Here is a 12,167-nt window from a genome sequence, read left to right as displayed (position 1 = left end):
TTTCATGGTTTGAGTGTCCTTTAGGATCCTTTTTGCAAACTTCAAATGGCCTTCCTTGTGTCTTTAACTGAAGAGAGGCTTCTGCCTGGCCACTCTGTCATAAAGCTCAAATCGATGGAGCGTTGCAGTGTTCTGAAAGTTTCTGTCATCTCCACACAGATTTTGTGGAGCTCAGCAAGACCACCAGGTTCTTGGCCAATCTCCCTTCTCCTTCTCTGGCTCAGTTTCGGTGGGTAGCCAGCTGTAGGGAAAGTCGTGGTTGTTCTAAAGTCTTCCATTTGAGAAATATGGTGGCCAATGTGCTCCTGGGAACCTTCAGTGCCAGAGGGACTGTTTTGTAAGCCTTCCTTAGAAATACGTATGTCTTCACAAAATCCTCTGCAAACAATCCCTTTGACCTCATGACTATTTTTGAAGCACATTGTGAACTGTGGGACCTCATATAAAAAGATGTGTGATTTTCATTATCATGTCCAATAAATTAAAATTGACCAAAGGGTGTAGAAACATCTCAACGATGATCACTAGACTGGGATGCACCTGAGCCATATTTCAAGTGTTCTAGCAAATGGTCTCAATGCTTGTGTCAAGGTGATATTTCAGTTTTATATTTTTAATACACACTAGCAAAAATGTTTCAGATTCTGTTTTCACTTTGTCATTCTGAGGGAATTGAGTGATGTTTGCTAAAATAAAAAATGAATTAAAACAATTTAAGCCTGCAACATAGCAAAATGTAAAAAAACCGAATGGGTCTGAAAACTTTCTAACCCCACTTTAACTGCATGGAGCTGCCATATGGGTTTGAAACCTACAAAGCAATGGGTGAAGGTCTGGTGCAATACATTTTTAGTTGAAGGACAAGATGGAAACAATTGCAAGCATATTATTTTATTTCCCCAACCTACTTTATTTTGCTAGCAACAATCATCAAATGTTATCACATCACACAAAGCCTTACAACAAACCTGCTTGTTCATTTTAGAGCTCTTACTGTGCATCTTTTGCAGAAGCCAGTACAGCAGCATTATCCAGAGATACTGGTGTTCTAATGTTGCATACCCCATACAGAGCTTCTTGACATTTTATACACAACATATTATAACTCATCATGTGACTCACAACCCTGATGGAACCCTCAGCTTCACAAATGGTGACTGTAATCATGAAGCACTTCACTATGATTTCAAAGCAAAATGCTTTAAAAAGGGGAAAAAAAAAAATGTAAACTGCTGTTACAAACCAACCCTGAATTGACCGGTCAAATTAGATAGACAGATAGGTAGACAGATACTTTATTAATCCCAAGGGGAAATTCACATACTCCAGCAGCAGCATACTGACAAAAAACAATATTAAATTAAAGAGTGATAAAAATGCAGGTATAAGAGACAATAACTTTGTATAATGTTAATGTTTACCCCCCATCCCCGGGTGGAACTGAAGAGTCGCATAGTGTGAGGGAGGAACGATCTCCTCAGTCTGTCAGTGGAGCAGGACAGTGACAGCAGTCTGCCGCTGAAGCTGCTCCTCTGTCTGGAGATAATACTGTTTGCCTTGTTAAAGAACCTTGCATTGATGCATTTTGTGTAGGGCACCAATGAAAATAAATCACGGACAGATACATGTTTCATGGCATGTTTTGTGCAAAATCAGAGTTCATACAGCTTTATTAAAAAATAAACTACATAACATCCATGCCACTTGATAATGTAACTTAAAATGCCTGAAAGGCCACAACATTATTAACACAAATGGAACATTCTTGTAAACTGAATGAATTACAGAAATGGATGACAGTGTAATAATAATCATTTCTATCCAGCCATAATCACGTTGACTTGTGTTTATAGTTCATAAAATTTCAAATGTCTTTGTCATGTTTGAGAGCATTTAATTCAATGGTTGTTCCCTTTAATTTACATTTCATTTCTAATTAGATTGTTACAGAGTCTTCTATATCTAAAGAACAATTCTATGATCTGTGTGATTATATCTTCGATGGAGAGCTCTCAGGCACAACTCTTTTTTTTATTGCAGAATAATGTTTAATTCCAAAACACATTGTTTGTATACTAATAAATTAAATTCACTGCCTGTTTTTTTCTTTCTTTCTTTCTTTTTTTTTTTTTAGAAAATCTGTGGTGCAGCTGGACATGGCGAACACCAAGAAAGCACTAATTGTGCCAGCATTTGAGACCCTGCGCTATCGACTATCTTTCCCCAAGTCCAAGGCAGAGCTACTGTCCCAGCTAGACATGGGCACCCTTTTCACATTCAGGTATCAGGAATACTTTGTCATTCATCTCATCAAATTCAACTCAGTGTTTTTTTTTTGTCTATTAATCATAATAGAAGTAATGATTGTGCTAAAATATCTTTAATACATAAAAGGTTGGACATTATTAGCATCTCTAGTGGCATTACATAGCCTGCCTCTAAGAAGTATTTATGTGTTTCTTCGGCATGCATTTTGGAATTTATGAGAAACCTAGGTTTGTATGTTGGTAGGTTTTAATAAGAAAACAGGTCAAAGAAGTTAAAGAATTTCAAAATGCAGTGGAAGGAAAAGGGAAGAAAGGAAGCAGTTGTTATGGCTACTCTGCCCAACCAATCCAGGACTTGTCCTATGGTACTAACTCTGATGCAGTAGAAATGTTCGGCCCAATGTGCTGTGCAAACTCCAAGGTCCTCCTTGTTTTCCCTGCTTATGCATTTATTGTGCTTTTCTTTTCTCAATATTAAGTACAAACTTTTTCCTTTCCTCAACTCCTTGCTCTTTTTTGCCATAGCATCTGCATGGAATTTTAAATCTCACTCAAATAAAGAACACATACTTTCAGTACATCATGTAATAAACACTCTGACATATTTATTAAATTATAGTATGACCCAACCAGATCAAGATGTTGATCCATCTCACAGACCTTGAGTTGTCCTGTTATGAAACCCCATAGTCCTGGTTGTGATAAACCTGTTGAGTTATGGCAGGTGGATTAGGAATCTTTCATTCAAGCAATAAAATCTGATGTGCAAGTAATGTAGTAGAGGAAATTACAGTGACTTAATCATTACATAATTTTGCTTCATTTGGTGTTACTCCAAGCAGTGTCATTAAAGGATTAAGAATAATTTTAAGTCTGACAATTTCTAAAGAAACAGGAGAATATTTTTCCCCAAAAAATATTAATTTAGGACAGTCCCAAAATAAATGACCTAATGAAGCTGGTTCTTGATGGCCTCATTTGAGTCTTGTCCCTGCAATTTTCAGGATAATTGGAATGTTGAAACATGTGTGCAATACACAATTTTTAGATGACTTGCACCATGTACAGATTGACAAGGTGTTTGTATTATGAACAAAAAGAATTGCATTGGAGATCTTGCTTAAGGTCATCTGGAGATGCATATAGAGAAATTAGTTGATAACATTCAGAAGTACCACTGAGATTTCCATCATTACTAGTTCAAATATATTCAAGTGTTGATACTGATTAAAGTTTAGGAAAGTTAAGGAGATTCTTTTTAGCAGTGAATTTGACTTTTTGTTGAAGGAATTCCATATTTAGGAAGCAATACACAGATCTCTGGAGTTCTTAATGAAACACCATATAAGTTATAATGGCCTTAAAATATATATTACTAGAACACTGGTGCAATAGAGGATAGCATGTCTGTTTGCATTGGTTCCATATTTTAAGTGAGCTCTCCAGAACAGGATTTCTAGTGATTATGCAATAATTATTGATGACTGGAGTGTAAAGATAAGCACATACAGGGGGCTCTGAGCAGGACTTCCTTCTGAAGGCTAACTAGGCAGGTGCAGTTCCATTACCTTCTAATCCCTTCCATAGTCTCAAAACATGAGTGTTCCCAAGCCAGTAGTAAAACTGAATGTCAGGTAATGCCATGTCACCATCTCCCTAAGAACTGTGGAAGTTGTCTCTTTGATACATGGTCTTTTTGCTTTGCAGTTAAATGAAATTATATTTGAAATAGGATTTATTAATATACAATAGGCAGTGAAAACGAGCTCTGGAAAGACATTCACATTATTAATATCCCCACATAAACAAATTAATTACAATTTTTAATTTGAAGCAAACAATTTATCCATTTGCTGACTGCACTGATAGTATATCCTGGTTGGGGTACAAAACATACATTTGATATTTAGAACTGTTTTAGGAGAGTTTAATTTTATTTTTTATGTAGTAAAGATAGTGCCAAATCTGTCCATACACAAAAACAAAACATCCTCCTTTTACAAAGGCTCAATTCCTTAAGAATAAGACTCGCCATAGTTTAAACAAATTTAATTTAGAGACTGTTATACATCAGGTATGGTTTTTGAGATTTTTTCTTCACATCACCATGCAGCTTAGGTTCAATTGTGATTACAGGTAGGCCTCAAATAGTTGGATGTGAAAACCTGTCAACACTCTCCTACATTACAATAAACTTTACAAAATGACTACGATCTGCTCAAAGATCACTTTAAAGGGTGAAATTGTTGCATGTTATAATACTGCATCAGCTAGGCTTGCTACCTTGTGACTACGACTGGGTATCAGCACGGATGTCCCGATTTGATTCTGATTCACAGTGCCCCAGTTTGATTCAATATCAATTTTATCTTGACTGAATTAGCATGCACAGATATATTTGAAGTGATGGTTTTTTAGAAATTAAATTAACCACACATAGAGAATATTAATATGACACATTTCATACTGTAACACTTTATTTGAAGGGTGTCTACATAGTGACTTCATAACATATGCATAAGCATGGAATTACATTTAAGAACAAATATTTAGTAATGGACGGTTAACATTAGTATTCAGAAGATGTGGAACAAAATATCATTGCTCCTTTTTACTTTCTCTTATACGAAGTATAGGTAAAGTATTGGAATCATCCAATAATTTGACTTTGTGATTTTCATGAATCTCAACGTTTTAGACCTCCCTAAGTACGAAAATACCATTTTTGGAATTATGTCTGTGTGTCTGTCTGTGTGAGTGTGTGTAAACATGATAACTTGAGTACACTTTCACTTAGGTCAACCAAATTTTGCATGCAAGTATGAGGTACAAAATGTAGATTTCTATCTTCTATATCCGCTAACCAGAAGTGGTACTTTTTTATTCATGCAGCTGTACAGTCCGATTTATTCAACTTTACTTTTATAATAATTGTTATTAATTTGATATATTATTAATTTGATTTGATTTGTTTGTGATGGTTCTTTAATATACATAATATAAAAATAAAACCATTGTCTTGTGGTTTACTCTTCAAATATCCATCTCCATATCTGAGTATTTTGAGAAAGTCTAGGGGAGACCACTCCCGATTTTTATTAAAGCACTTCACTCATTCAGATTTCACTATAATCTAACTAGCAAACTGTATGTATCACCACATTAGAGTCCACGCATATTATTATTGTTTTTAATACAATGCAATTGCATCTACTTTATAAAACATCTATATCATCTTGTGAATATTATTATAAAATAATCAAATATTGCTTCTAAATAATAAATGTTATTCAATAACCTATTTGTGTGATGTGAATCTCCATTTAGACACCCTTCAACTAAATTGTTAGCCAAATTTATTCCCCTATTGGACAATTAAAATAATAATAAATTAGTCAAAATTAAAGACTCCTGTCATTCTGCAATTTTTCAACTGCTCACTTGCAGCAGTCATGTTAATTAGTCTTGAAAATGTTTTCCTCACAGTCCTCCAACAAAAAGCAAACATGTGACTGATATCACACTATGATTATGGAGCTTCTTTAAGTTACCTGTTTTGCGCACACGCTCACTTTTGCATCGTATGCTGCTCTGAAAATTTCAAAACTTTCCCATTTTCTTTGTCAGGTGAGGTGTGTTGCAAGCTTTTTTCCATAGTAGTACTACAGCTAACCACATGCTTAATGAGAAGCAACATTTATTAGTACATGCCAACACACAAACACGCAATGGAACAGCGTGTTGGAAATGCTAGAAAGATTTTTGGAACAACAGCGAATCATCTCAGCAGCTCTGCATATAGACAGCGAGGTTGCCCCTGGTGTAAGTGGCATGCAGTGTACTTATCTGCACATCCGACCACTTTTTAATGTATGATTGTCACGTAGGAATCTTCTGCCCTGAATGTTTAGGTATTCACACATCTGATTTAAGTATCAAAGACGCTAATTTCAGTTAAAGTAGGACACACCATTTTATGCAAGATAGTAAAGTGCTTTTTCTGTTGAAAGCCTTACCAGGTGCAGTAGTGACATCTACTGGATCAGACACCAAAAATAAAGATAAGCAAAAGTCTGCATATAGTAATTGAGCAGGATAGAGATTCATGAAATCAATCTCGAGACTTTAAAAAATCAGTATCAAATTGTTTAAATGAAACATAATGATTAATCAGAAAATCAATATTTTTACCTAGGCTTACTTGTGACACTCAAGGCTCCTATTACCCCCATATGCAGGTTTTCTTCTGGTACATTCAAGTTTATATACATTTTCAAAACTCATACTGTCTAAACAGTTACCATCTCACAATTGTCCCAATGGAGAGCTATACTTGTCAAGTAGATTTCTCTTTAGCCCCTACTGCTTCCATTACTGACTTCACCAAAACGGAGCCATTTATAAATAGTGCATTCCATCACTAAAATCTAAATTACACAAACATTTGTTTGTGATATACAGTAATCCCACAGCACTGATGGCTGCAAAAATAGATTTGGCATAAGAATACTTTGAAACTAACAAAAATGGTCATTTCAGAGATCTGGGGGCTGTCTTCCAGTATTACTATTATATGCGTGACAAGTATAATAATCGTCTTTATGTAGGCACACCTATTCAAGCAGAACAGCATGGTGGCCATGTGGATGTAATGTTTGGCTTGAATCCCAAATAGGATAATATCTGTGTGGAGTTTGCATGTTTTCCATTGTTTGTATATATTTACCACCCACATCCCAAAGATTTGTAGGTGCCAGTCAGATTAATTGGTCACTCTAAATTAGCCCAGTGTGAGCATGTGTTCCCTGTGATAGGATGGCAGCCATTTAGGTTCAGAAGTGTTGCCTGAACTAGATAAGTGAGCGTACATGAGTTACAGTATAGATGGTACAGATGGACATGTTTAAGCAGAATATCATGTCGGTATTTTTAATTTTGTTCTCATTATTGGTTTAATGCTTATTAAAGTGTGTTTCCCTTCTTATCCTAGATACCACGTGTGGACTAAAGGTCATGCACCCACAAATTTTGCAAAGTGGCGTACTGCTACAACTCCATACAAGGTGGAGTGGGAAGCTGACTTTGAACCTTACGTCGTGGTCAGGAGAGATTGCCCTGAGTACGACCGCCGTTTTGTTGGCTTTGGCTGGAACAAGGTGGCACATATAATGGAACTGGATGCACAGGTAAGTCATTGTTCTCGTAGAGGAGTGTCAAATGAAGGTGTGCTGTTGAAGCCTTTTGAAAGTTGATTAAGAGCCATAAGCTATCTTGAATGCATCCATAATCTTAAGAGAAACAATAGTTAGCTGTTTGAGTTATAGAGTTATGAGATCAAACAGGCAGTGCTTACAGTAACATGGAAGTTGGACAATGGGCTATGTTTCACTTCTAAATGTAGTTTTCTGTTGATTACAATGGCTTTTTTTTGTATTTACCCTCTGTTAAAAAAATAATTACATAATACAAGGGTATTACAGCAAACAACTAAGTATTAAGGAGCCTTCACAGAATACATTCTTGTTACATTTTATCATATACAGTATATGCTATTTGGTATGGGATTCGTAAAAGCAAAGTTAATGTTTGTAATTTGCCATCCATTGTAATTACAGAGACATAGTATCAGCACGGACACACAGATATTTTTATTAAGCTGGATCAAAAACTGAAATTTCTCCTACACATAAGCATTAAAAATCTTTGCTGTGGAACTCCAAATTGTCGTCAGGTGCATCCTGTTTGCTTTAGTTATCCTTGAGATGTGTCTAGAACAGTGCCTCCCAAACCTGGTCCGGGGCCCCCTGTGGCTGCAGGTTTTGTTCCAACCAACGACTCCTGGGCTAATTAAGTGAACTGTTATTTCCCAAGTTCTGTGTTTTGGGAACAATAGAAAACTAAATTTGGTAAAATATATTTATATATATATAAAAATATATTTATATATATATAAAAATGTACCAAGCAGCTATATGGGAATAATGTATTTTTTTTTCTTTTTAACAATATTTTCATCTTGATTTTCATTTATTTTTCCAGGCGTTCTAATTGTTTAATTAATCCATTATTTACTAATTAGTGGGTCTGATGCTAAATTACTTGCAGCCTTTGATTATTCAGTGTTGTTTGCCAATTGTCATCAATAAGATACAACAAAGGAGGAAAACTGCACAGAAAAAGGGCAAAATATAATGAAATCAACAAAAGAGAGTTAAGTATTTAACTCTATAGGAAAAGCAGAAATACTTAAAAATAGTCTTATAAATGTAAAGATCATGCTGCTGTGCTTTTCTGGAAGTAGAATAAGAGAAAAAAATAGCAGCTAATTAAATGAGATCAGTGTTATCAAGTGTTGTTAATGATTATGAAACTGGTTGGAACAAAAACCTGCAGCCACTGGGGGTCCCCAGGACTGAGTTTGAGAACCCCTGGTCTAGAACATGTTTGGAATCCACCTGTGGCAAATTTTAACTGACTGGACATGATTAGAAAAGCCACACACTTGCATATATAAGGTCCCATAATTCAAACTGCATTTCAGGACAAAAACCAAGCAATGAAGTCCAAGGAACTCTCTGCAGACCTCCAAGATAAAATTGTGATGATGCATAGACCAGTGTTAGGGTATAGAACCATTTTGGAAGCACTGAGAATTTCCAAGGGCACAGTGGCCTCAATAATTGTAAAATGGAAAAGGTTGGGAACCATCAGGTAGAGTTGGAAATCTAGCCTAATCAAATAACTGGGCAAGGGGGACCTTAGCCAAGGAGATGACCAAGAATGCAACAGTCACTCTAACAGAGCTTCAGCAGCCCTGAGATGTTAGAACCTGTCTAAAGAATGATCATCTCAGCCATATATTATCAATCAGGTGTTTATGGTAGAGTGGATAACACCTGCTTGGAATTTGCCAAATGGGATTTTAAGGACTCTGACAGCATGAGAAAAAAGTAAATTCTTTGCACAGAACTCTAAGCACTACATTTAGCAATGAACAGGCATTGCTCATTATCTGCCTAATACCATCCCTACGGTGAAACATAAAGGTGGCAGCATTATGCTGTGGGGGTGCTGCTCAGTGGCAGGGATAGGGAGACAGGTCAGAATTGAGGCAATGAGGAATATAGCTAAATACGGAGAGGCTCTTGAAGAAAACCTGCATTAGAGAACATGCAACCTCAGACCAGGGCTACAGTTCACCTTTCAGCACTACAATGACACAAAGCATCAAGCAAAGACAACACTGGAGTGACTTTGAGACACGTCCCTGACCATCCCTAAATGGCCCAGCCAAAACCCAGACTTAAACTCCATCCAACATCTGTGGAGAGACCTGAGAGTTTCAGTTTATAGTTGCTTCTCTTTCAGTCTAATGGAGCTTGAGAGGATTTGCCAAGAAGAGTGGGATAAACTGCCCAATTCTAGGTATGCAAAGTTTGTAGGGACTTACCCAAGAAGAATAGAAGCTGCACTTCCTACCAAAGAGGCTTCTACAAAGCATTCAAAGGTCTGAATTATTAATATAAATAAGTGATTTCAGTCATTGATTTTTAATAAATTTGCAAACTTTTCTAAAGACGTGTTTTTGTTTTATCGTTATGGGTTATTGATTGTGGACTGATAGGCAAAAACGGCAAATTTTTACATTCAAAATTAAATCTAAAACACAAAGTATACAGAAAGTGAAGGGGTCTGAATATGTTCTGAATCTATTGTACAATAAATGTGGACCAACATTAAAGATGAGGTTAAAATGTTGGAAATGTTTTGATGTGTTGCATCTATGAATGCATTGTTATGCTGGGGGCAATCTTAAAGTGTTTATTGACAGAAGTCAGTTATCAGTTGTAGAAACTTAATAAGACTGCTGACCACATCAAAGACTGGATGTTATATAGTAGGTGAAAGAAAATAAAGTTATGTTATATATGCAGAACATGTTGAATATGTAGAAAAAAGTATTTTTGAATGAATTAAGCTAAAAAAAGTACTTAAGAGATTATGGTAAAGTTGTGTTTTTTGTTCTGGTGAGTACTAGACAGTGGCCTAACTAAAGCATAAAGTTCTCACAATCTCTAAATCATTTGTAGTTTGCAGCCTACTACTTTAATCTACAGATGTATCTTTTCTATTGTTTTTACAGGAATATGAATTTGTTGTGCTGCCGAATGCCTACATGATCCACATGCCTCATGCGCCTAGCTTTGATATCACCAAATTCCGCTCAAATAAGCAGTACCGCATCTGCCTAAAGACCCTCAAAGAAGAATTCCAACAGAACATGTCTCGCCGTTATGGTTTTGCTGCTCTCAAGTATATGACAGCGGAGAACAACAGCTAGAGATTCACAAAAGAAAAAGAAGGTTTCATGTCTGCCTTTAGTAATACTGTGAAGGGAAACAGGCAATGAGACAGACATTTGCAGAGAAATTATTAGAAGCTGCTTGATTATTTTTGCAAGCTGTCGCGAAAGGAACGCTCAATAAAGGTGGCTTGGACCCACAATCTCATTACTACATACAAACGCTGAACAACTCTAAGGCTGGAGAGGAACAGAGCCTACAACACGAATCCTCAGGCTCCCTGTTTTCTTTTGATATTTGGTTTTTACTGCCATTGCGTAGGATTTGGGGGTAATGTGAAGGCACATTCAGCTTTGGTTCCATTGTAAGTTGTCAGATTGAGTACATTTTGTGACCTCTTAAGTCCTTCATTAAGAAATGTAAACTTAGTGTTTGTTGTTTACATTGGTCAGTTATTCTGTGGCTTTAAAACCTTAAAAAGAAAGAAGAGAACCAAAGCTGGCCAAAGCTGACCGCTGGCATGAGTCTCTCACTAAATAATGGAACTTAATGACTTGTCCTTAGATGGGTTTCAACCCTTGTTAAAAATCACTGCTTGTGTAATGTGCAACTCAACTTGAGCCTCTGCAGCCCAAGAGGGAAGGCTGGCTCCAAAATCAGCATATGCTACAAATGTGAGACATGCCCCATTGTTCAGAATTGAAACTCGTTTTACCTATCGATAAACCGCTAAAATTGTTATTCCAAGTATTTTAAAGATCACTGGTTTAACTTACTTCAAATTAGCCTATATTTACTGAGTACATTCTCTTTTGTTGTCAATATTTTGTGAAAAGTAACATCTGACCTCCCATTAATGCCTACACCAGGCAGCACAAGTGGATTGTGTGGTGTGTGTCTGCAGGGCTGATTTATGAGGCTCTTGGGGAGGTGACACCACCCATAACTATACCTTAGAACCCCAAAAGTTTAAAACAATTGCTCTCCAAAAATACATGACATGAACTTTTTCATACCAAGAAGTGTGAGGTTTTGTGCACCTGCAGCGACCAACACGACAGTGCATAACATACTGTAAGAGAAATCTGGCAACTAGTGACTTGATTGCCTCGAAAGCTACTGAAAACTGGAAACAAACACTTTTTCTTATTCTTGCTTTTGTTTTCTATCAGGAAAATAGAAATAATATATATTATTTTGTTTTTCTTTTTTGGGGACCTTTGGGGACTAATGGTCATTTTGTCTATTTTTTATTATTTGTCTGTATTTCTTACATGTTTACATTTTAAAGATGTTAAAATAAACGCAGGTGGGAACTGTATTAAAAAAGAAAACAAAAAAAAAAAAAAAAAAACGTGTGAGAAAAAGGGGATTCAGAGCCAAACCTTAATGAGAGGACCCACATGTATTGATACCTCTTAAAATCTGAGGTTATACAGCTACTTGGTTTGTCACTGTCTTCAAACAAAGAAGGAGGGAAAGGTGAAACCAGTCTGGTCTTTTTCTTTATTACACACATGATAGTGCTGTGTAATGGCCAAGCACGGCTGTAGTCTGGCTAATGCAGCCAAACTTGCACATTAGCTGGAAATCAGGC

At 36.3% G+C, this 12,167-nt stretch overlaps 1 protein-coding gene across 1 annotated transcript in view; it reads left to right on the top strand.

The window, feature by feature from the left end:
- large1 (LARGE xylosyl- and glucuronyltransferase 1) overlaps nucleotides 1–11,795 on the top strand; it is a 481,706-nt gene extending 469,911 nt beyond the window's left edge. Inside the window, exons 13-15 of the mRNA XM_039769462.1 lie at nucleotides 2,135–2,281; nucleotides 7,258–7,453; nucleotides 10,411–11,795. Of these exons, the coding sequence (XP_039625396.1) occupies nucleotides 2,135–2,281; nucleotides 7,258–7,453; nucleotides 10,411–10,608 (541 nt within the window). The 3' untranslated portion in view covers nucleotides 10,609–11,795. The remainder of the gene's footprint in view (nucleotides 1–2,134; nucleotides 2,282–7,257; nucleotides 7,454–10,410) is intronic.
- Nucleotides 11,796–12,167: the final 372 nt, after the last annotated feature.

This window comes from Polypterus senegalus, chromosome 11 (assembly GCF_016835505.1).
Source record: "Polypterus senegalus isolate Bchr_013 chromosome 11, ASM1683550v1, whole genome shotgun sequence".
NCBI classification, from domain to species: domain Eukaryota; kingdom Metazoa; phylum Chordata; class Cladistia; order Polypteriformes; family Polypteridae; genus Polypterus; species Polypterus senegalus.
Note: the sequence above shows the minus strand (reverse complement) of the source record. Positions and strands in the feature narration are given on the sequence as shown.